Raw genomic sequence first — 25749 nt, 5'->3', positions numbered from 1 at the left:
GAGGGCTATAAAGGCTCAAATGCTTAAGTAACTATTCATACTGAGGTTCAGAAGAAACTTAGAGGAGGAATTTTTCAACTCATTGTGCCAACAGTTACGTGGAGGCATTGGGTGCTTTATAATCAAACTTTTATAGGTCAAATGGAACATGTTTCTGTTATGATATTACAATTCTGCCAGCATATTTAATATCTTAAATATCTAATTGATTTGATTCTAATTGATCTGAAAACACATGTATCAATTTACACTTACTTCAGTAACAGTTTCAGTTACGCTAGCCAATTCTTAACACCTGGATTTTTCAGAGATTAAAATTCAGAGCTGACTTCTGTCTTTGTTAGTTGTTGTCTTCTCAGGTTACAAAAAAATCTCAAGTTGGACACAGGAAGGAACTTGGAAGTCCCCAGGATGTAGTAGTCCAGGTTTTGTGATTTTTGAGGCTTAAATAAACTTGTCATAAAATGATCTTAAATTTTATTTGTTCCAAGAGTTGAATAGCCATCTGACTGTAGGGAATAAAGGGACTGTCATTTTGGCTTATTTTCCTCAGACCTTTATCAGAAGATGCGTTTTAGAGAGAGTGTTGTGTGTCTCCCTAGAGTTATTTAAGCAATTTGCTTAACACTTACATAATCATCTAGCTTTTTTACATCTGGCTGTATTGCATAACAACATATCTAAGTTAGAATAAATTCTGTCTTGACAAATAAAATGTGTCTCCTTGCAGCACAGGATGGAGATAGGAAATAAAACTGGTGAAACTTTTTTTGAAAGAATAATCCTGCTCTTGAACATGTTCAGTATGGCAAGACTACTCATTTTTGTATGCTTTGAAATTCATAAAATGAATTTCTTGTAATGATTTCTAAATGATTTTTTAAAAATTGACAAGAATAGTTTTCCCAAATGACAAGTGATAGGACAAGAGGAAATGGCCTCAAGTTGCAAAGGGGATGTTGAGGTCGGATGTTAGAAAAGATTTCTTTACTGTAAGGGTTATTGTGCACTGGAAGAGGCTGTCCAGTGCAGTGGTTGAGTGGTTGAGTTGCCATCCATGGAGGCATTTAAAAGATGTGTAGATAAGGTACTGAGAGACATGGTTCAGTGGTGGATTTGGCAGTGCTGAGTTAACCTCTGCAATTGAGGATTGTAAAGATATTCTCCAGCCTAAAGGTCCCCATGATCCTATGCAGTATTTCTATTTACCTCTGTAGGCTCTGGGCTGTATCCTGTACTTGCTATGCTTTAGGCAACATCCATTTGAAGATGGAGCTAAACTTCGCATAGTCAATGGGAAATATGTCATCCCACAAAATGACACCCGCTACTCTGTGTTTCATGATCTCATTCGTAAGTTTACAGTGTTACTTTATTCATTGTCTTTGTGGATACATGTTGTTATTAACAGTTGTTTTACTGATAGTTAAATGTTATTGATATGTGAAGATGAAAAAGGTAAACTGCATCAACTTCTTATTTTACTAATAATCCTAATTGATTATAGAAAAATTATGAAATTTTATATGAAAGTTATTTTTTAGTTTCCTTTAAGTGTCTTGCCTGATATCTGAATTAGTCTATTGAAACAACTGGTGTTTTGATTTGGTTTCTTTGAACTTGATTAGAAAATTGTTTGCTTCAGGTTTCAGATAGGTTACTGGAAATATTAATTATTGTTTCAGAAATGTATCTGACTGCAATAGTATTAGACACTAAGTTACCTCTGATGTTCTTTATTAACTGATCCCAAAGTGTATTCTTTGAAATATTATTGATTCTATGTAGTGTTGTTTTTTTCTCATGAATACTATTATGAGAAATACATTTGGATATTGATTTGGTAGTTTCTCCACTCTGTTCAGGTGTTTGCTTATTGCACTGGAATGTATTGAAAATTATTATTAGCTGAGAGAAAAGCTTTTCATGGTCTGATACATTGTCTGGATCTCCTTTTTTTAGGCTCTACTCTGAAAGTGAATCCAGAGGAGAGATTGTCAATCACTGAACTTGTGAACCAACTGCAGGAGATTGCAGCAGCTAGGAATGTCAATCCTAAATCCCCCATCACAGAGGTAAAATGTCTAAGGAGTATAATTGATTAGGCCTCCTTTTTGTCCTCTGCAGTGTATGTGCATTTAGTAAAAGATTTCAAGCAGGTTCCCTGTTTGTTCATATTTTGAAAATTTTGCACTGATTTATTTTGAAGTTCACTTGAATTGGTCAGTATCACTCGTAGGATCTTTGAAAATATGCCCTTTAAAGCACAGAGACCTTAAAAGAAATTTAGTATTTCTTACTGCTTTTTGAAAATCTTTTCATCCTCTTGGTTTAATCTTTAGTACGCTAGCATTCTGTTTGACATGCTGTGTTCTATCATAATTAACTTGCACAGAAAAGTTTTGTATATGAGGACTCCTCTTACACTAACTTGAAACCACTTAGGCCTTTCCTGTTTAATGTTTAATTTGCATTAATTAGTGTATCTTAACTTTCTTTGGCTTTGTCCTGAGGTTTAGTTTGCTTGTTCTCGCCAAGGAGCAGTAATTTGCCAAGCATAGCAAGATGGCTAAATTAGCAAGAAAATTCTCATCTGGAGTGTTATTCTCCTCAGCTCCTGGAGCAGAATGGAGGCTATGGAAACAATGCTCAGCCTCGGACATCCGTGACATCTGTTTCGCAGAGCTCCAAGCCTGCAGGGCAGCTCAACAATATGTACAATGCAGGTATGTTCAAAAAGAGATGTCATTTTAGTATAAAGACAATTGCATATCTTCCATGGGGGAAAAAAAGTAATTTGGGGATTTTAGATATTTTGCTCTAGTTCTAGCTATTTGGTATTTATATCATTGCTTCTAGCCTTGTATTTTTTTTTCAAGGTTTGTTTTATGTTGATATGCAAGTATGAATTTCTCAAGTTCATTGCTGTGCAATATAAAAATTATGTTTCCTATGGAAAACAATTTAAAGTGCACTATTGACCCGTAGAGGCAGGAATGTTGACATAAGCGAACTAAAACTTGATGAAAGTGTGGTTAGGAGAAGCAGTAATGATCTAACAAATAAGAGCTGTAGAGGAAGAGTCTTCAGGTTATGACAAACAGGCGAAAATAGCTTATTTTATACCCTGAAATTTTTTTATTAAATGAGGTAAAGATATTTGAAAGTGCATTCTCTAAAGAGCCGCGTTTAATAGGAGTTTGAATTTAAACTGTTAAAAATCCTTTGGTTCTGTATTGTAATTGAAATGTTGTTACCTTGTGGCAGAAGGTACTGAAATCAGGACATAGCCTGAGTTTGTGTTTTACACTGAATTTCTGAGGTAAAAAAAGCGACAGTTGCCTCTGCTTTTCAAGAGGAACTATTTAACATCAGACGTGTTATAACATAAAAAGATAGCAGCTATTTGCGGTGTGTTCTTATCACTTTATGTTAAAATGGGCTTAATGTGTGGCTGAATACAGAGAGCTTAATAAGGAAATGCAGAAGAAATTGTAGGGATATTCTGGCTATGGACCATAGTAGTTCAGTAATGCTTGGAACTTGCTGACCTCGTATGTCTTTATTTTAGGCTGCAAAAAGCCTGTATGAGGAAGAAATACTTCCATAAGTACCTGGGTCTACCTGTCTTGTTTTCTCTCCTGCCCAAAAAGACCTTGAAGCCCCCATGATATTTTGAAGTGCATCTGACAGTGACAGTAGTCTAAAGCTATTTAGTTTTTCACTTCCAGAAGAACCATGTATGACAGCCTCAAAGGAAAAAGGCAGCATTTAGTCTAATGGGTATCCAGTCAGTACTTTCAGGAACAGCTGTAGCTGGTGCTGCCGTGAATCCAGCTGATTATGGAAATATTATCCAGGCCAGACTTCAGGAGAGGGTTGCACTGTAGGATGTCAGTGGTGAAGAGGAAGAGATGGGGTTCCATCTGAGAAAAACAGTTGTTGGATTAGCATAACTAAATGGAATCAAAAAAAGGTCTCCAAAATGATACAATTCAAAGCTGTCATACTTAGTCTGTAGAAATAGGTAATCTAGAGTATGTTCAGTTGAAAATACTTAATACAGTAAAGAAAATAAGCTTAATAGTCTTATTTAGATCTGGTTTTGTACTATTCTTTCTGCACCCGTATTAACTATTATATCTGAATATGGAGCACTTCAATTAGTGTAGAAGATATCAAGGAACTATATTGTATTCAGTTTTCCTTCTAGCTTCATATTTCTTACTTGATATTAATTATGATGAACTGTCAATGAGACAAGGGATATTAATTTTCCAGGGGAAATGTTAAAATTGGGTAGCCTTTGTTGCACTAGTTACATGTATATCAATTTCTGGGATAGAATCCAACATCCTAATGCAATTAAAATCAGAAGTCTGTCTGGTCATCTGTTTTGTGCAAGAATGCCTACTGTTTGTTGTATACAATCATATTAATAGGTATATTGTGCTGTGATGTTGTGCTATCTGGGATGTTGTGCTTAAAACTTAAGCTTAACTATGCCAGCTGCTTCTGCAGCCCTGTATTAAAATGTGTCTACTGGAGAAGATTAAGTAGATCTGCTTATGATAAGCTGCACTTTAGAAACTGGTACTAAAGAAAGGCAATGTTTGCATTGACGCTATGGAACATATGCCTTACTTCCAGAATTTTCTACCATGTTTTCTCATAACTACAGACAGCAAATTAAGCAATGTGTTAGGTATATCACTGGTACTTCCTGACTGCTGGAAGTACTGTTTTTTTGCATAGGTCATAGTTAAGGAGAACTTTAGAACTGCGAGCCTTACAGCAAGGTGTAGCCTGTATGTGCATTCACTTCCTTCCAGCTTTATAGGCAACATAGTTTAAGTCATATCCTGAAATGGGCTCCATAATAAAGTACAATTATTTTTATTCAACTACTCTAGGCCTGACCGTTGCGGAATGTGACCAGACTTATGGAGGGTTCTTTGATATTCTGAGGGGTGGAACAGAGCGATTTTTCACTAATATTAAGGATACATCTTCTAAAGTTATCCAGTCTGTGGCCAAGTGAGTAAAAAAAATACAAAAAATAAAAAATTGTGCTGATAAGAGTTCTAAATGAAGGCACGGAGTTTACTCCAGAAATGGTATATTCAGCATATTTGTCCAAGTTTGAGCTGTTATAACTGATAGCTACCCCCTGAGATTTTATGTATGATATTAATACAAAAGTTACTTCAACAGTCATGTACTAGAATTGAGAATGTTGCAGTAAAGAGCCTGTCTGTAAGTACTACTTGCCCTACTGTAAATACTGAAAACTTTTGAGACATTAGCAGGTGGGGGCTGAAGCAGCATGGAGAATTGAATTATTAGATAGGGCCTTCATGAATAAAAGAGGAATTAAAAAGATGGAATGGTGAAATGTACAAATTAAGAGAATAGATGTGAGAAGGGGAAAATACCTGCAGGGAAATAAGCTCATCAGTTTGGTTTCCAGGTGGAATTCTATGTCTTCAAGACAGTGTGAGAGGCACTCTTTGTCTCCTGTGCCCTGTATTGCATGTATGAATACTCTCATGTTTAGAGGTATATGTTTTCAGATTCGTATTGTGTGATTTTTTTTTTTTCTGATCAGGTTATCAGTCCCATTTCAAGTAATTCTATTACCTCCTTATGACCAATATTAACCAGTCTGTACAATTTATACATTTTAGCTCATAATAAAATTCTATGCAGTGTTAAAGAGTTTTCTTAGTTCTAAGAAATTAAGAGCTAAATTTTCTTAGTTTTAAGAAACTAAGAATTCTAAGTAAGAGCAGGTAAGTCACTACTGAATACTTTGAATTAGACCCTCCAAAAGAATACTGAACGCTAAGTCTCACTGTAGGCTTTGTATTCCTTTAGATATTGTGTTACAGCTTGTGAAATATGTTTCTTCATATATTATTCATTATTCATATGATTACATATGTAGGTTTTTTTTCAGAATTCAAGTGTTACTTGTGCATAATACTGCACTAAAGTATTTATAATGGTCAGGTAAGTTAGATTTGTAGATACTGCACCTCTGTATCCACTTCAAGTGTGTTTTTAGCTGTTGGCTCTTATGCTTAGTCTGTTAAAACTTCTAAATATGGCTTAGGAAGGCCAGGTCCTCTATTTTGTAAAAGTTGCAAAAGCTGCACTGCTTTGGTTTGTCCTTAAGCATTCTATAGAAGTAACTGGGACAGTGGCATTAAACTTTTCTCCCTGGAAAAACCACATGGACAGACACAGGGCAGGGAGGTGTACAAGGAGAACAAGCTGTTGCATGATGAAAAGCAGTTTTGACAAAGTTACAAGCCTTACTTTCCCATGGCTGTCTGTTAGATCTTACTGTATTTTTATTGTACACTACATCCATCTGAAGTACTACTACACTTCACTTTCTTATTCTCTTGCCTCCACATGACTTTCTGGGTGCACCTTCATCACTTAGTTATGTTTGAAGCAGTTTTCTCTTCCTGCTCTTGCAAGTGGTTTCTTCCTTAAAGGCTGTAAGTTTAGTCACTTTTTTGAATTTCATCCTGTGCAGTTTTTCCCTTTTCTAGCAATGGATTAGGACTGTCTAAAATTGTCTTTTTAATGTGGAGTGGCTTATGCTGTGCCTACACCTTATTTTTATTTCTCTTACCTTACAGATGTGTGTAGCTTTTTGCTTTGTGTGATTTCCTTTGCTTCCATAGTAAGTGTAGTGGGCAAGGAATAAAACAGTAACTGTACATCCAGCCACATCTGCAGAGCTCATCTAGCAACTTCTGAAGTACTGGACAGTGAGTACTTGCTGTCTGAAAACATTCTGTTCAGTTTTCATACTCTTCTCTACAACTGTTTGTTTAGATTATGGTGACTGCCCAAAATAAGTCTTGCATCTGTCTTATTGTTGAGACTTAGTATGCCTCTTCTCAGTTGCTAGTTAGTGTTCTGTGGCTGAACACAACAGCTTACTGCATGGCTTGTGGAACTTACTAAATATTAGTGAAAGGAGAACTCACTACTTTTACCTCATTTGTTGAAATTACAGTAAGTCACATATGGACGTTTACTAGAACTGAATATCTTGAAAATGTAATTGTTTGATCTCATACTAGTTTGTAGCTTTTAATGGGAGGGTACATAGCCTTTTGTCATATCCAAATAAGATCAATTAGCCAGAGACCTTTTCAAGCTACTGAGGAATACACATTTGCGTGGACTATGGTGGGTTGACAGAGGGCTGTCAGACAGTGTAAGCTATGTCCCAAGATTGATCATGAGGAGGTCAGTCCCTCTCAGATGTTTTGGACTCGGTTGAATTAGGGTTTTGTTTAGGTGACTATTGACCATCACCTTTGACACAATATGTGAAACGGTCAAATTTTTGTTTAAGTTCTGTACTATCATAAGCAAATCTTGGTTTTGTGGAGCACCCTCTGTCTCCATACAACTCGGTTCTTTTCCTGTGTTATCTGAGTGGATTTAGTCATTGGGCTGAGGAATGGGAAGAAAAGAGGAAATGCTCCAAGCATGTAGTTCTGCTAGTGAGAATCAGTTACTTTAATACTTATTTTTCCAGTGACTGAAAGACAAACTCTCTCCACTTGTAATTTACCAATATTATTTAACAGCCTTGAGTTGTGTAGTTTTCCTTCTTTGTATTGCCTTTTATTTTGAATCCTTGCTGTATTTAACAGTGAAATGGTAAAATATGAACTAACATGACCAATACTTACTGTTCTGTAGAGCCTAAGGTAGACTTAAGTCCTTTAGTATTTTAACATTGCTAGCATTTGACATTCACTGTTCTACTGAGAGTCCCACCACTGGGCTTGTGCATTTTTAAACTGTGTGTTAATCAAGCTGAATTGTTAATTCTTTGTTTGCATCTGCTATAGGGCATGTCTGTTTCTGTCATATTCATTCTCTGCCTTCACAAACTTGTGTTGCGGATATAGCTGATACAATCGGCGATGTGAGAATACTTCTTCTGCTGTTGCATCTTTGACTGCCTTTCCAAAACTCTTCAACCAACATAAGAAGCAGACATTCTGGAAAAATTAAAATGTCTCTTCTTTGTCATGCATTTTCCTCATCCCACTTACTCACTTTTGGATTCTATCATTCATTAGGTAGGCTCTCTCCTTCCTACTTATCATTGCTTTTTTGAATTACAGGGTTACTTCCTTTGTCTGCAGACAGACTTCTATCTTGCTGAATCCAAACTACAGTGTAAGATTTAAGTATTTTGTTGGTGTGAGAAAAAAACTTATTTTTTTCTTTTCTGTAGCTGTCTTTAGCTTGATTCTGATTTTGGTCTCTTATTAGTCCTAATAAATGATAAAATCTGAGAACTGAAACACATTACAGGGTGCTTGGAACAGGAGAGTAAATAAGGACTATCTTCACTGTCCCATAGTCCACCTCAGTTGCAAGTGTCACAACCTCTGTTGCAGGTTCAGGTCAGGCAGATGCAGCAGCTTATAGATACAGGCGAGAGGACAAAGAGCAATGGAGGTTCAGCCCTCTTGTTACAAACTGCCTTAAAAGCAAGCACCAGGGTGGAGATGGAGAAGATATGCATTGCTTTGTGAAGTGGCAGCATCTGCACAGACAGGAGCCTCGATCCAGCTGATGTGCCCATATGTGCCTGAAAGCTCAGCCTGCAGCTGGGCAGCCACAGCATTTCTCTGTTAAGTTCAGAGAACTTTTTTTCCTCACTTGTGGAGCTTCTGTGCTCTTTTTTTGGGTACCAGTTTTTATGCTTATTGAGGTCTGCATCCATACAGGTTACAAAAATATAGCTAAATGTTTTAAGGATCAAATCTTCACTGGTATTGAAAACAGCAGGCAAAACTTGTGATCAGTATTCATTTCCTTTGTCAGAACAATCTCTTTTGCTGGAAAGATTATAATGTAGCAATCTAGGAACAATTAGCTGCCTTTTATGCTTGCTTTCTTGGCTTTTAAGGTGATTTTGTTTCTTGTTTAGTATTTTATTTCATGGATATTTGCATTGCACTAGGTAGTTGCATGATTAATTCAGTATCATCTTCAGTTGTTAGTAAAGAGATGGTACTATTGTAGAATTTTGTTCTGTATGTTATCTTGTTTATTTTGTAAATTTAGTTGCTAATTTATTTCCATTGTTTTTAATTTGTTGGAATATGGTCTTTTGTTTATTACTTATGGTCTTTAGGTGCATCTGGTCTCTGGCAAGAATGATAATGCCAACCATTTACACAGTGAGAAGTTTTTAACATGTGGTTAGAACTTGTTATTTTTGCTTTGATATTTATTCTGCAAAATCAGAATTCATGTCTTACTTGCTTCATTTCATAGAATCAAACAGTAGTTTTGAGTGAAAGCAGCATCTGATTCTAACCCCTGAGCAGTGGGGAAGCACACCTTCAACTAGACCAGACTAGTATCCATCTGCTCTCTTTCAGTTTAATGCCATTCCTTCATATCCTGCTGTCATTACATGCCCTTGCAAAAAGTCCCTCTCCAGCTTTCTTGGAGGCCTCTATCATTTATTGGTAAGGAAATAACCCCCTGCCTCCCTACAGAGACTAGACTAGTCTAGTCCTGTCCCACAGTGAAGTACACCCAGTTTTGAAGAAGTCTGTATCATCAAATAAGTACTAAATGTTGGAGTCATATCATACTTTTTTTTTTTGAGTTTAATTAGACCCTTAAAAACACAGAGAGTTTTCCCATATTGAACCACAGGCTGAAAACACTTCATGTATGTCTATGTTTGCATGCTTTTCTTCTGTTATAACCTGCCAGCAAAACTGCTATCTAAATGAAATTTTTGCTGTTAAGGATATGAAAGGAAAGACCTTATTTGTGATTTTTAGTCAGAGAATTTTATCTTGAAATGCATAGGAATGTTTAAACAATGTGAAGAATACATGCTTTTTTCACCTTCTTACTGTTTAAAGAAATCTCAGTTACCATTATGACATACAACACTCTGCTGAAAACGGAGTACCTTGTGTTCAGGTCTTACTACGGAAATAGCTGTGAAATCTTCAGAATAAAGTTCAGTGAATTCAAGGATATAGTGATTTTTTTGAGACTTGTGTTAATTTTACAGCTAAGAAGCTTCATTTTAATTAAAATTATGCAGAAATTCTGAAGCTTTTTCAGTGTAATAGTCACATACTTGGAATACTCCTGCTAAATATAGAGCTTAAGTTGACTATACTGTGCTCTGTTGTTGACATACTAAATTGCACTCTTACATCTATGTGTGTATGATGAGATCTATGCTCCTAATGTTGCTTTTTAATTTAGACAAATGTGAAAACCAAAGCTCAGTTGAGTGGTGTTGTTAGTAAGAAGTCATTATCTGAAAGTCTTCCCAAGGGAATGGGTGTCAGTACTGTTGGTTTTTTGCTCTGAATAATTTTGTGCCCATGTTACAAGTTGCTGCTTAACCTTGGTGTTACAGTGTTGAAGGGATAATTGTTCTGTGTTCTACAGCTGCAGTATTAGTTGGCCCTTTACCTTGATGCCAAAAAAAATTGATATTAGAATGATTACATGTTTTCTTACTTGAAACTGTTGGATGTAATCCAGAAATAGCATTTGACTCTTCTCATCTCTGTAAAGGGCTACAGCCATCACAAATTTTAGTAAGCAATCGTTATTAGCTCTGAATGTAAATTTCTGCCTTAATTGGTTTGGCTGCAGCAGGATTACCACCTGAGCTTACATGATGAAATATGTCCTTCCAAAGGTGCAAAAAATTTTGAAATTGTGCCCATTTGTCTACGTCCTTATGCAAGGTTTCTCAAGGCTGAGGGTTTTGTTGATTTTTTTTTTTAGTGCTATGTCTAGTGAGACTCAAACTCCCTTGTGGTTTTAGTTTGAGACAGTGAGTTGTTATCATTGCTAGGACACTGATTATGCCATTCTGCATAAATACTGTTAAATGGCATTGCATACAGAAGATTTTTCTTCTCCAATCTCAAAATCTTCCTTACAATCCTTGAATATTAAATATATATTTATATATACAATATGTATTTTTAATCAGTACCTCTAACCTCCACCATTGCTAACAAGCAGTAAAGAATCAAAACTTCGTGTTCTTTCTTGATATTTCAAAATTTGGGTGTAGTATCCTAGGTTTGCTCTTCTAAGCAGTGTCTTGAAATTTTGTTGTGATACAGAAGTTTTGTTAGTGCCTCTGAATTAATTAAATATGCATCACAGTGTTTTAATGACATTTTAATATTCTGGAGTTAATAGGCTACTGAGATATTTAAGGTAATGTAAATCAAATTCATCCATTAGTCTAAATCAAATTCTGTTGATGAGTTTTGTTCTTTTTTTTTCCAGTCCAGGAGTGCAGACTTGTGTAGTTATACTCGAGGTTGTTGGCCTACACTGACTCTCTTCAGTTTTTTTCTCTTGCTATTTCATTCTGCTACATAGCAGATACCATGGAAACAAATGTAATAGTGGTCTTAAATTAGTTAATTGTTGATATAGTGTGGATGATTAAGTAAAGGTGCAGGGAATTGACCTAAGTATACTGGGAGGTTTTTTTTGAAAAGCCTGCACTTTTAAATGGTGCACAGTTGTATGAGAGAGAGATGAGTAATGACTAATGCCTTGCTCACTTATGGGAGCTCTGGAAGTGAATTTTTGTAAGAATTATTTAAACAAGGAAAGAGATTCTGTACTCTTTGTGTTGAGTGCAGGTAGCTCGGGATGCAGCTGCAGTGGGAGCTGCAGGTTGAGCTCTGGCTGGGAGTCTGAGGCAAGAGGTCAGGAATTGCCAATGTTTGGAAAGGCAAAGGACACAGGGGCCTGTGACCCAGACGGGTGACCGGACACTGAGGCACTGCAGGAGCCAAGGACTCAGCAGGAAGAGCCCAGACTTTGGCACCCATAAACTGTGAGAGTGTAAACGCTCAGTATTTCCTTTCTTGGGAGTTCCTCCTGGGAGGCAGCAGCTCCAGCTCTTACTCTGTTGCTGCAGGAGCATTAAATGACTTTAGGCAGCCATAGATCTGGGACTCTGCTATGGGAAGCCTGGGGTCCGACTGGTAAGGAGACCTGGTCTGCCTGTGTGAGTGCGGGGTGTGCAGGGAGTCCAGCGGGACACCCATTGGCTCTCCAGCTGCAAAGGGGCTTCAGTCCTGGCAGTGACAGGTCTGGTGGTGGCTCAAGTGTGACTGCCAGAGTCCTTCCTGAATGGCTAGACAGGGAAGTGTTCTTAACACTGCCCATATGGAATTTGGATATTGGGCAGCATGGCCATCTGTGATAGATAGTAACATGCCAGCATTATGTAATTTAAACTTAGATGTTCAGCTAGTAGTCTTTCTTTTAGGTGTTGAGATATTCTTCATTAAAGACATGAATGTATCATTAGGTTTTCAAACTGACACCCTTCAGTGCATTTTTATCAGTGAGAGCAGGGGCTAGAGGAGTGAGTTAAAGATTAAGGGTATCTGTACGAAAACCCACAGATGGTTTTGGTGCAACTAATTTAAATGAGCAACTGCTTAAACACAGTATCTGTTCTGAAAGCTCTGTTATGAAACTCTAGAAATGTGAATGTAAGGAGCCTCAGATGGAAGAATTGAAACATTGTTCATAGTGGTGGGTGCCACTGGAGAGCTCTGACTTTTAACTTTCGGCTTGAATGGTTATATGTCCCGGTATTAAAACCAATGTGTTTTCTTTCAGTTATGCAAAAGGAGACTTGGATATATCATATATCACTTCCAGAATTGCTGGTATGATATCTATATCTTTGTTAAACATAATTTTTCTTTGCTCTTAGTACATGAAAAAATTCACTCGCTGTTTGTTCTGTCTTCAGTGATGTCCTTTCCAGCTGAAGGTGTGGAATCTGCCATCAAAAATAATATAGAAGATGTGCGGTTGTGTCTGGACTCTAAACATCCTGGCCATTATGCTGTGTACAATCTCTCTCCAAGAACATACAGACCTTCAAGATTCCATAACAGGGTTTGTATAGTTTTGTGTATTTCTCTAAAAGGCCTTGAAACATAATGTTTTCATTATACCTTTAGATTTTTATTGTAAAATAGGTTAAAGTAGGTTAATCAAAAAGATGACAAAAGAGTAAGTACAAACACAAGGTCAAAGAGTTACCTGTGTTTTCCTTGTCCTTGCTTTAAAACCAAACTTAACTGATAGCAGACTAATCTTTAATCTTAAAAAATCTTACTAATCTTAAACAGACTAAAGTCTGTTTTTTCTAGGATAGTATTATCTTTGAAAACATGCCTCATGTACATTATGTGTTTCACATTTAAGTACTTTAAGTAGAGAATACTTAAAGTAATGAAAGTCTTACTAAAATTTCAATCTCTCCTATATTCTACCATTTTCCTCTGTCAAGGACATAGTGATTTGCATAACCTGTTCACTGGAGTTTCTCTTTGCCCCATTACATACTATTTGACTCCCATATGACTCAGACATAGCTGACTGATTATTCCCACCATCTTCAGTATTGTAATTTAGCTGAGCCTCCATTATCCTTCCTGGCAATTTCTCTGATACTAATATGAAGGCATTTGCCTCATTCAGCAACAAGGTATTGAGAACATCTTGTCTGGTGCCAAGATTCTGGGCTTCAGTGTTTGCCCCTAAGTAAAACTTGACTGTCCTGGCTCAACAGTTGGGACTGTTACTGTGTAGGGAGTTGTCCAGTGCCTTAACTGTCTGTAGTGATCATGCCCCTTCCACACAATACTGTCTGCCAAGAAGAGAGTCTAGAACCATTATTAGTTACAGAGTAATAAAGCTTTTTGGGCCTTATTATACAGAGCCATCCTTAGCATTGTTTCAATTACCAGAGCTGACTTAAAATGTTGGGGTGAGGTATATTTAAAGTATTCTTCCTAGTGCTATCACTTTCTTTTGTTTCCTTGTAAACAAGATAAAGTATTGTCACACCTGAAAGAAACCATTACTGCCTCTTTGGATGAATGCAATCATTTTCTTTATGTGTATCTGGTTCAATATGAAGTTCAGGTAGAGGCTATTCAAGATGGAAGGCAAAAAAACTTGATTACACAGGAAATCTACTGCATGATTTTTTGTAGCAGGTACCTCAAAGCAAAATGTTCAGCAATTCTTTTTAGCACTAGATTGCTGGAAAGTCAGAGAACTGGTGTGGTGAACTGATTTATTCCACATCCTGCAAAGTGATCAGTCTCTGCTTATGGAATGATAAATTCTGTGACTGGGAATTTGCTTACCAATGGATTTTTTTAGTTATGCAAGTCTGAGGTGTCTGTACACCTGGTATTTCTGATGTGTTGATACTAAGAATGGTAATATGATCTTGGTTTTGTTCAGAAGTCATAGTAGGTCATAATTAGTTGAAAGATTACAGGTTCATGATCACTTTATTGTCTAGGAGTATTTAGGAAGGCAGTTATTTTACTTGGAAACAAACTCTAATTGTATTTGGAACTATTACCTGCCTATTGAAATCGAGATGTTTAGCAACGCTGACTAACTTAATTTTTCAATGCTGGATGATAGCAGCCATGTAGGAACCTAAAGAAGCTTAGGTTTACTTTAATGCTGGCAAAAGATGATTATGGCAAGCCTTTAAACGTGATCAGAGGAGAGCAGCTTCTAAAATTCTTAATTATGACACTTTGCTTAGAAGGTATTTATGAAATTACATATTACTAGTTCCTTGCTGTTTTCTATCTGTATGGATCTTCTACAATTTTCTTTAATCTTAGTTAAAATTAATGGTACTTTTGAAACTAGCTTCTCTGATAGTTTTGAGTCCTTTTTGGAATGGATTGCTCTGAGAGTTTGGGCACTATCCATAATTCTGCTAATTGTCAGGACATTTAGAGCTGTAAACACAGCTAAAAAACAGAAGGTAATGTTGTTTTTGTTACATCTTGTAGGAAACCTAGTGTTTGAGTGGAAAGTAAATGGTAGATTAAAAGGAAAAAAGTCAGTACTTTTTGCATTTTTGAATACACTTATTTTAGGCTGTGTTCTGGTCTGAAGCTGCAACACTTCAATTTGATTCTTTTGGAGTGTTGTGATTTAACTTGAGCCAGCAACCAAGCTGCTTGCTTATTCCTCCCTGGTAGAAATGGGGAGGGAATCACAAGGTGAAAGTAAGAACTCATGGGTTGAAATAAAAGCAGTTTAAAAGTAAAGCAAAACCCTCAGGTACAAGCAAAGCAAAACAAGGAATTTATCCACCTTTTTCCATGGGCAGGCAGGTGTACAGGAACACAGGGCTCCATCATGCATTATAATTCCTTCAGAAGACAAATGCCGTCACTCTGAATGTTTCCCCTTCCATTCTTTTTCCCACAGATTTATGGGTTGAGCATGATGTCCTGTGTTATGGAATATTCCTTTGGTTAGCTGGGGTCACTTGTCCTGGCTGTGTCCCCTCCCTCTTGTGCATGCCAAGCCTGCTTGTTGGTGAGCTGATGTGAGAGGCAGACACGACATTAGCTCTATCTAAGCTGTGCTTACCAATAAAAAAAAATCCCTGTGTTATCAACACTAGGTTCCGTCACAAATACAAATTGGTTCCCTCGCAAAACACAGCCTCATTTAGTTGCTATGGACAAAATTACTCCAGCTGAAACCTGCACACACTACTGTTGTAATATTTGAGATGTACTGAAGCCCACATTGAATCCTGTGGTGAACAGGGATATAAAGGACTTTTTGCCTTAGCTTTTCTTTGTTTACTGGTGACTTTGCATAAACTTGCACTAAAAAAGGAATGTGCAATTTAAATCAGTTGCAAAGGGATTCTTTCTGAAATGGCCTTATTTTTAAATTTAAATACAAGGGTACAATGAAGACACTTACACTGTTTATTTCAGTCCTTTTTCCTGTGCTTGGCACAAACACAGTTTTTTGTGATAATCAGTTCAGGTAATTTATATCAGAATAACCCTTGAACTCTTTAGATAGGAAGACATACTGCTGATAGGAAAACTTGGTCTTCAATATCTGACAATTGCGGTTGAGACTAAAAACAAATACAAAAGGCTTCATTTGTAACTTGCTTTTCAATTCTTAATATATCTAACTCTTTAGGTGTTTCAAGTGCCCCAAGAATCAAGTTTCATATCCTATATCCTTACTGGACAGTTGGTTTTAAGGATATAGATTCTTAGCAGTGAAGCTGATTTTTTATTAGTGTTTTGAAGCAGTAATTGTAAATGGAATATTAATGAACCACTCAAGCTCTTTGAACAAAGGACAAATATTAAAAGAAGCCTAATCTTTCTGTTGTTGGGTTTTTTTTTTGGTTTTTGGTGGTTTTTTTCGTTGTTGGTTTGGTGGGATTTTTGGTTTTGGTTTTTTTTTTTTGTTGTTTTTGTTTTGGTTGGCTGGTTGGTTTTTTTTGCTTTTTATTTGCTTAAGTGTATGTGCACAAATTAAGTTGAAAGCTGTTTTATTTTACTCCTTGCTCTGAGAATATTTCAGGTAGTGATCTGAGTTCTTTATACTTCTTGTGCAGCAGATTTGTAGACAGAACTGAAGTTTTATTGCACTTCTTTGTGATGTTTACACTTTGTAACACTGCTTTTCTCGAGTGTCTTTCTTAATTTCATCATGAAGGTGGCATTCAAGTGTAAAATTGCCTTGTAGACATTTGCATAACCCAGGTTCTGTATATGTGTCAATATTATACTGTTTCTCACATCTCTTGTCTCTCTCACTGCAGGTTTCTGAATGTGGCTGGCCAGCAAGACGAGCACCAAATCTTCAGAATCTCTATAGCATATGCAAGAACATGCATTTATGGCTGAAACAAGACCAGAAAAATGTTTGCATTGTGCATTGCCTTGTAAGAAATTGGTTTATGTCTGAAGTGCTTTATTCAATAGAGCTTTAAATTGTGAAGAAGGATCCTGGTATTCATTCAGTTTGTGATTGCTACTGGCTTTCTTTACTGGATGCCCCAGGGTCAACTCCTTCCTGCTGTGTTCGTAGGGAAGTTGCGTCAATTTTCTCCTTAGGGAAATTGGTATGTTAATGTAGCCATTGCTTACTTGCATTTAGAGTGGAAGGCAGTATACAGGCAGTATTAAGGGAAAGTATCCTTTGGAAGAAAAAAAAAATCCACTCTATGTGTTTCAGTATTTGCTCCATTTTTTGTTTTCTGTGTGATAGATGGGTGTACACTGCATATCCCATTATTGTCCATTTAGAATGTAATCTGTACCTACAGAATTTCAGAAACTGACTGTAAGACTTCTGGTCTACCTGCTTTTGCTGGCAGCAGATTGCTCTGTAGATTTCACTATTCTCCAAAATATTATTAATTTTGATATAACTAAAAAAAGCAATAAAACTGTCTATAGAGCCTTCTCATGTTAAACATGGTAGGGGGAGGAATAAATTTAAAGAATGCTTTGCTCAGAATTTGAAAATTAGGTCACTCTTGCATTTGTTTAAGAGAATTGCAGGTGAAATTTTGACCTTCTTCTTTTGCTGCAAAGTAAAAAACAAAATGTGGCTATGTGGCAATACTTGCAATGCTGCTGAAAAGCATTCAAAACCTCTCTGGCTGCATGGCCGGGCCCAGAGAGTGCTGGGGAATGGTGCTGCATCCAGCTGGCAGCCAGTCACCAGTGGTATCCCTCAGGGGTCTGTGCTGGGGCCAGTTCTGTTTAATATTTTTATTGATGACATGGATGAGGGTTTAGAGTCCTTTATTAGCAAATTTGCAGATGACACTAAGTTGGGAGTGTGTGTTGATCTGTTAGAGGGACAGAGGGCTTTGCAGAGGGACTTGGAATCGTTGGATGGATGGGCAGAATCTAATGGGATGAAGTTCAATAAGTCCAAGTGCCGAGTCCTGCACTTTGGCCACAATAACCCCCTGCAACGATATAAGCTAGGAACGGTGTGGCTGGACAGTGCTCAGGTGGAAAGGGACCTGGGGGTGCTGGTCCACAGCCGGCTGGACATGAGCCAGCAGTGTGCCCTGGGGGCCAAGAAGGCCAATGGCATCCTGGCCTGTGTCAGGAACGGTGTGGCCAGCAGGAGCAGGGAGGTCATTCTGCCCCTGTACTCAGCACTGGTGAGGCCACACCCTGAGTGCTGTGTCCAGCTCTGGGCCCTCAGTTTAGGAGGGATGCTGAGATGCTTGAGCGTGTCCAGAGGAGGCAACGAGGCTGGTGAGGGGCTTGGAGCACAAGCCATATGAGCAACGACTGAGGGAGGTAGGGTTGTTCAGCCTGGAGAAAAGGAGACTCAGAGGTGACCTTATCACCCTCTTGAACTTCCTGAAGGGTGGCTGTGGTGAGCTGGGGGTCGGTCTCTTTCTCCGGGCAACAACAGACAGAACAAGAGGACACAGTCTCAAGCTGCACCAAGGGAGATACAGGCTAGAATTAAGGAGGAAGTATTTTACAGAAAGAGTGGCCAAATGCTGGAATCATCTACCCAGGGAGGTGGTGGAGTCACCATCCCTCGATGTGTTTAAAAAAAGACTGGATGTGGCACTTGGTGCCATGATCTAGTTGAGGTGTTAGAACATGGGTTGGACTCAATGATCTTGAAGGTCTCTTCCAACCTAGAAATTCTGTGATTCTGTATAGCCATCAATAGGGAATATCACTATCAGAGTCAAACCCAGGATTTGTTAATCTGACAAACCATATTTGTGAGTTTTCTAGTGTTCTGAAAGTAAAAAGCCAGTTGATGTCAGCTCCTGAAAGTCAGTATAATTTTCAGTGCTGCTGTGAGGTTAGGCATCTAATTCTGTAGTAATGTGATACCTCGGTGTCACACGATTGCTGGTCGAGTAGATAAGAAGAAGTGTGATGATCTAGCACCAGTTTCTGTAACATCTTTCCCTTGAGTTGTTTTGTTCAAGGTACTTAACTCATTTCTTTTCCTCACATGTGAGGCAAACTTTTATATATATACATGGCTTTGTGCCAGATGTGATGTAAAGTGTACACCAGAACTTTAAGAAATGAATGATAAAAATTCTGTTCCATGATGCTAGCCAACGAACCTGGAGAAGGCCTCTTCTGTCAACCATTATCTCTTCCAAAAATCTTCTGCCTTTTATAATACAGGGATGTATCTGGGATATGTGTGTAGCGGGGATTCCTGCAGAAAGAAGCTAGTTTTAATCTCTTTCTCTTTGTTTCTTAACAATTTTAGACAGCAGTCTAAAGAGTTTAGTGTGGTTTAGTTCTTCTGAGCCTTTGTACTTTTCTTGTAGCAGTAGTCCATGTCTATCAGTCAAAAATAGCAGTGTTCTGGGATTTCAGATAGCAGCCAGGAAACAAACCTAAAAAATGGGTATTAGTGACAGTAGGGTAAAGAATATAAACTGAAAATTTCAAATAGTGTTAAGCTAAAGTAGTTATTCACATTTGAACAAGAAAGTATTACATAACATCTTTTGTATGGTGTGGAAGTTAAATGAAAACCTTTCACACTCAGCTACAAACTTCAAATCAAATAACAGCACTAGACTTAGGACATCATGACATTGAATAATGATAGGATATGGGATACATAGTGGGATGTTCTTCAGTAACTTGGATAATGCTTTTTCCACTAGATTTACTAACAAAGCTACTTTTTTTTTTTTTACTAGGATGGAAGAGCAGCATCTGCTGTTGTAGTCTGTTCTTTTCTGTGTTTTTGTCGTCTCTTCACTACTGCTGAAGCTGCTGTTTATATGTTCAGTATGAAACGCTGTCCACCTGGCATTTGGCCTTCTCATAAAAGGTACTGTAAGAGACTCATGAAGCAAGTAGTTATTCAATTCTGAATATGGTATAGGATGTCTTTAGAAAGATAAATTATTTCAATAATGTCTGTGTTCAAACATGTGTTTCCAAGTACTTTGCTGTATCATGAATTAAAGGGAGTTCTGAATTTTCTTAGCCTGTAAGTACCCATCAGAAATAGGTCAAATATACCCTGTGGAGAAGAAATGTTAAGAGTGAAAACATGGGTGTGCAGAGCTTTTGAATGCTTTCTTAATTATAAAATCCTCTTCCACATGTGTAAGACTTATTTCATGTTTCCTAGTTTATTACAATAGGTTTTATTATGTCACAGCACTGCAAGCTCTGAGGGAATACCAGAAATTATTTTTGTCAATGCAGTAAAAATGCCTAGTGTGCCTTTTTTTTGGGAGTGCATGCAGAGGCAACTTGCACATACTTTGGCAAATGTTTTAAACTGTTTATTTTACTTAATTTGATAGATCTTATAACTGTAAAGTATGAATAACAAGTGACAGTGGTAGTAAGGTTGTTTCCTAAAAAAAACAATTAGATTTTGAAGGATGGGAAATAAAGTATTAATTCAGTATAAAGGACAGCTTATGTTTTTGTACACATTTACTTAATGTATACTTAAGGGGTTCTCCACAAAATAAGATATAATAATCAGGACAAATTTAAACCCTTTCGGGAGATTTAAGTGATCTATTATGTATAAGATACAAAATAAATAGTTCTCCTAGATTAGCATTTTAAGACCTTTTGAAATAGTGACTAGTTTATTTTACAAGTCATTATATGTAAAGCTACAGAACCTTTTTCAGATTTGAAAATCTGTTTGCTGGAGGTGGTGGTGAATGTTCCCACTGTTTCACTGTTAACAATGCTTAGTGACTGAGTAAGATGTAACTTGCTTATGTGTTCACCCATTTCTTAGAATTTTGTGCTCTGACTAAATGAGTATCCTCTGGTTTTGGCAGATACATTGAGTACATGTGTGACATGATGGCTGAAGAACCCATTATTCCTCACAGCAAGCCCATCCTTGTCAGATCAATTGTCATGACTCCCGTTCCGCTTTTCAGTAAGCAGCGTAATGGCTGCAGGCCTTTTTGTGAGGTTTATGTGGGAGATGAGAGAGTAGCCACTACCTCCCAGGAATATGACAAAATGAAGTAAGTACAGACTATGACTTGCTCTGAAACAGCAAGTTATGTTTTTCTGGATTCTAGCATTTACGTGTTTCTAGATTCCCGTGTACCCTTTTAGCTGGTCTCGAAAGTGAATCATGAATGTGCTTGTTAGAGCAGCTGGTCCTGCAGAACAGTGGGGCTGATGCTGGGGTGGCACACTGGGCACTGCAAGGCACTGAGCCAGACTCTCTTCTCACTCCATGTGATGCAAGACTGGGAACATTGATCCGTAATGTACTTGTGCTGAGCATAACATCATGTCTCAGTCATGGAAACTTTAAGGATCCCCCAGGCATGTCAGCTGCAAGGTGACTGCTTATAAGCCCCTGTACAGCTCTGGTGTCTGCACAGTTGTAAATCGTACTAACACTGCTGGATGTGGGTAATCATAGACAAGAAAAATGAGAGAATACTGAAGTCCTTGTAGCTTTCCACCTACTGAAGGCCTTAGAGAAAGCAGGCTAAAGCAATACACTATTTAATCTCTTTTTAAACTAAATTGGCTATGATTATGGTTTTTTTCTCCTTTAGGGAGTTTAAAATTGAAGATGGGAAAGCGGTAATCCCATTGGGTATAACAGTCCAAGGAGATGTTCTCATTGTGATCTATCACGCCAGGTCAACTCTAGGAGGACGACTACAAGCCAAGGTAATGATGAATTTAAGAGCCTGAATGGAAGATGTGGGGTTTTTTTGGTTGCAGTTTTGTAACCTACTAGTTATCTACTGAGTACTTTGCTTTATTTACTATTCTTTGTTCAGAAAAATGTTTGAGGTTTTCATTCACTTGTGAATTCAACCTTTTCAAGCCTTCTGAGACTGTCCACTCCCAATGTTGTACATGTAGATGCTTTTATAAGCATTTCCAGAAAGTACTTCAATACTGGTAATTGTTATATTTCTAGGGAAACTCCCCAGCCAGTTTTTTTTGAGGCAGGAATTATTATCTGTTAAGTTGCACAACAAGCCAGAACTTTTTAATTCTGTGCACACAAACTGCAAACAAAGGAAATATACCACTCAGCAGAAAAGTGGGATTCCAGAGACTGCCGGTACAGAACAGGCAGAAAAATCCATGTGGTTTTATAGGCTATTTCTAAAGTCAGGTTCCATTTTTGTAGCTGATTTTATTACTTGTCTTTGTTCTACTAGGGAGAATGCATATTTCCTTTTTTAATTCAACTATGGATGCAACTGTATTGCAAGATCACAAAAATCTTGTTAATGAAGCCTGTCTTCAAATTTTTTAAAAGACAACCATGTTCTTTTTTTTCCAGATAAGTAACCAATTAAACTTAGAAATCCATGTAAAAGATAAGGACAGATAGCACAAAGTTTAGAGCTTGGAGGTTTCTGGAAATTGACAAGACAATTTTTCAGCCAGTTTTGGTACATGTGGGACATACATGTGTATTCATACATAGTTAGTGTTCACTGAAATTGGTTTCCTCCTGGTTTTTTCTGTCTGCTTTGTGAGTAGGAAGGTATCGAATCTTGTCATGTTCAACAAGATCTTCCAAAATACCTTAAAACTAAAATGAAATTATTATTAATGACTTTCACTGACTTAAAATCAGTGAAATGATTCCTTAATGCGCAAAAATAACTACTGTATTGTTCAAGGTCATCAGGAGAAAGGCATAAAACTGACCAAATTTAGCCAAGGCTAGGTTATACTTCTTGTACCATCTCACTTTTATTCATGATAGAGTTTCTTTGATGTGGTTTCTCTGGCATTTATTCGCTGATAGAAAAGACTAGAATTTTCTCAGCTGTCAGCTGTAACAAATGATGCATCAACAGTGTGTGTGATGATCTGGGTTTGGAGGTTTGATGGAACAATATTCAATGTGTCCTTAGTTTTATGTGCCGTAAGTCGCCCCCTAAAGTTCTCTGCCGATCTCTTTCAGAGATTAACCACCACATTTCAAGATTTCTACTATATTTAGAGTTGGGTGTTATGAATGTCTTCTACTTTCTCACAGCTAATTAGAGAGAGAGAGAGAGTTCAGTTTAACTTCTAGGAAAGTGATGGTAGGGATGGATGAATCAGAGGAGCTCTCTCCAGTATGTCCATGTCTCTCCTGTACTAAGGAGCCCAGAACTGGGCATTGCAATTACAGCTGAGGCTTCACTGGTTCTGAATAGAGGGGAAGAATCATCGTCCTTAATCTGTGGCAATGCTTTTTCTATTATTTCGTTTCTGGTTATGATGTTCAGGAAATACTCATTTATGAGGAAAGCTTTCATAATTCAGTATTGTTATAACATTTTCTGGACTACTACTGCGTGACTTCTTTGTAAGGACTGGCAATGCTATATCACAGATGTCGCGACTAAGGCTAGGAAACAAATACAGGCTGCATTGATCAGTGAGCTGTAATTTGGATTTGTGCAAGATCAGGAGCTACCTGAATATTCTATAGTAGCATATTTCTGGACACTCATATTCCCATCAGGCATGGGAAAGTGGTTTATCTGTAAACAGTTGAGTGATTAAAATGAGTCAGTTGACAAAAGCCCTACAATTCTGTCTGGAATGAATGGCTGACTTGAAGTTGTACAAAAAAACCTCCTTGAATGCTTTCTGAAGTGTCCTTTTAAATGTGGTACATTTAAAACTGTTTTAAATCTATTCCTTTGTATGTGATGTACATGTATTTCTTGGCTGGCATATTGCACAATGGATTTTCCTGAGCATATGCTGTTCAGAAAAGGAACAAGGATTATACAGTTTTAGCCTCCACAACAGGATCTGTAAATACTTTAGACTTTGATAGTCTGTTTTGAGGTTAGTGATGAGACATACCTGACTGAAGGTCTTTTGGTTTGTTAATGCTGGTAATAGATCTATTTATGTTCTATCTCAAATGCATTTAAATCTTTCAAGATAAAGTATACTTGTAATTAAATGGAATTTTTTGTAGCAAAGCAAGTACTTCAAAATATTTTAATACTGATAATACTTTGCATTATGTTAAAGGCAGAACACTGTACATACTGTTCGTGTGGATTTATACAGTTTCCTGTTTCTTGTTTTCAACAGATGGCTTCAATGAAGATGTTTCAGATTCAGTTCCATACAGGCTTTGTGCCCCGAAATGCCACTACAGTGAAATTTGCCAAGTATGTTGACATCTTTTTGTAGGAGACTGGAAGAAATTGTCTTTGAAACTGCTTAACCTGCCAAACATCAACATATACTGGGAGAGGAAATATAGTCAGTTGAGGAAGTAGATGACTTTGATTGCAATAAGAGTCTTTTTTTACTCACCTTAAGGAAACGAGATGTATTGTTCATTATACAAACAATGTACAAAAATACCACCTGTTTAAGATGGGAAAAGTAAACAAACACAGCATTTTTAATGTCTTATATTAATTGCTTTGGAGTTTTGTTTTGGACTGTAGTAGATCTAATCCAGTTAGCCTTCAGTGTCAAGAAACTTCTTGTCTGTGTCTTTACAGATATGATCTGGATGCCTGTGACATACAAGAGAAATACCCTGATTTGTTTCAAGTCAATCTGGAAGTAGAGGTGGAGCCCAGAGATAGGCCCAGCTGTGAACAGCCACCTTGGGATAACATGAATATAAAAGGACTGAATCCCAAGATCCTCTTCTCCACCCGAGAGGAACAGCAAGAGATTTTATCAAAATTTGGTAATGAATCCATTGAAAAACTAGAGAATGTGAGAAGGTTTTCAATGTACTTAGTGTTTGAAGCTTTTGTTTAATTTTTGATGATCCATTAATTGAAAGAAATCAGAAAGGGTTTTTTTTGTAAATATCAGTTAAAAATATGCATTGTATGGAGGAGCTTAAGTTATCCTCCAGTAATGAGGATTGTAATTATGCTTGTCTTAATTCTACTGTGCTTACATGTGCTTGGTTTCATAGCTTACAGAGCTATAGGCCATTTGCAGGAGGGACTTTTAGCAAATGGGATTGTAACAGTCAGTATTTGTAGGCACAATGTCTTGAAGAGGGTTTATTTGGCTAAACTGGCACCAGTATCATTTCACTTAAAATTATGTGAGCATTCCTCACAAATGGTTTTAGGTAAGAATGTTTTTATCAACATTCTTATGCATAGCCATGTAATGTTGTAATTAGTTTCCTGCACTTTTCCTAATATGTTCCAGCAGACACTATTTTATTATCTGTATTTGTCTTTATCTGTAGACGCCTGCATTAGTTGCAGTTAATGCTGTTCAGTATCTTTCTTCTTCTCCTGGTATCAGTGATTAGCTTTGACATTTTCATTCAGGCTCTTAAGCCTTCTCTGTGTTTTGAGGATAAAGAAGCATGACAAAGATTACTGTGGTGATTTTAGTGATACGAGATCTCACCCTGTGCTGTTAATATGGTACATCTCAAGTACATTTTTTTCATACAAGATAGTTGCTGCTGGCCTTTATTTCTTTCAAGCAGGATATGTGTTGTTTGTATTATGATTTAGGCAATTTTCTATTTAACTTAGCTTAATCCTACTGTGAACACAATTATCAGATCTCTAAAGCTAAGGTGTTTAACTTTACATCATCATTGATGATGGGGTTCTGTAAAGTTACTCTTATTTTCTTAAGTCGCTTCCATTTTCTGATTGATACAGGAAATGTAAGGATTTCAAATTACACTGAAAGTATTTCTTAAGATTGGTGGAAAGGGAATAGGACAAAAGTAAGTGCTGTGAACTGATTTTAAATATACTTGCCATTAAAATTGAATTTACTCTTCCATTAATTATGATCTTTCATATATGTTTTCAGTATCTCTAAGCTACTGCTGAGAATGTGGAAGGAG

At 37.2% G+C, this 25749-nt stretch overlaps 1 protein-coding gene across 1 annotated transcript in view; it reads left to right on the top strand.

The window, feature by feature from the left end:
- Positions 1 to 25749, top strand: part of GAK (cyclin G associated kinase) — a 68408-nt gene that overhangs the window by 18565 nt on the left and 24094 nt on the right. Inside the window, exons 8-19 of the mRNA XM_059491881.1 lie at positions 1218 to 1353; positions 1963 to 2075; positions 2615 to 2726; positions 4914 to 5037; positions 12700 to 12749; positions 12836 to 12984; positions 16718 to 16840; positions 19616 to 19749; positions 20732 to 20926; positions 21476 to 21593; positions 23991 to 24070; positions 24413 to 24606. Coding sequence (XP_059347864.1) covers positions 1218 to 1353; positions 1963 to 2075; positions 2615 to 2726; positions 4914 to 5037; positions 12700 to 12749; positions 12836 to 12984; positions 16718 to 16840; positions 19616 to 19749; positions 20732 to 20926; positions 21476 to 21593; positions 23991 to 24070; positions 24413 to 24606 — 1528 coding nt within the window. The remainder of the gene's footprint in view (positions 1 to 1217; positions 1354 to 1962; positions 2076 to 2614; positions 2727 to 4913; positions 5038 to 12699; positions 12750 to 12835; positions 12985 to 16717; positions 16841 to 19615; positions 19750 to 20731; positions 20927 to 21475; positions 21594 to 23990; positions 24071 to 24412; positions 24607 to 25749) is intronic.

The sequence above is a fragment of the Ammospiza nelsoni genome, chromosome Z, assembly GCF_027579445.1.
Source record: "Ammospiza nelsoni isolate bAmmNel1 chromosome Z, bAmmNel1.pri, whole genome shotgun sequence".
Classification (NCBI taxonomy): Eukaryota; Metazoa; Chordata; class Aves; order Passeriformes; family Passerellidae; genus Ammospiza; species Ammospiza nelsoni.
This window is presented reverse-complemented; position numbering and strand designations above follow the sequence as displayed.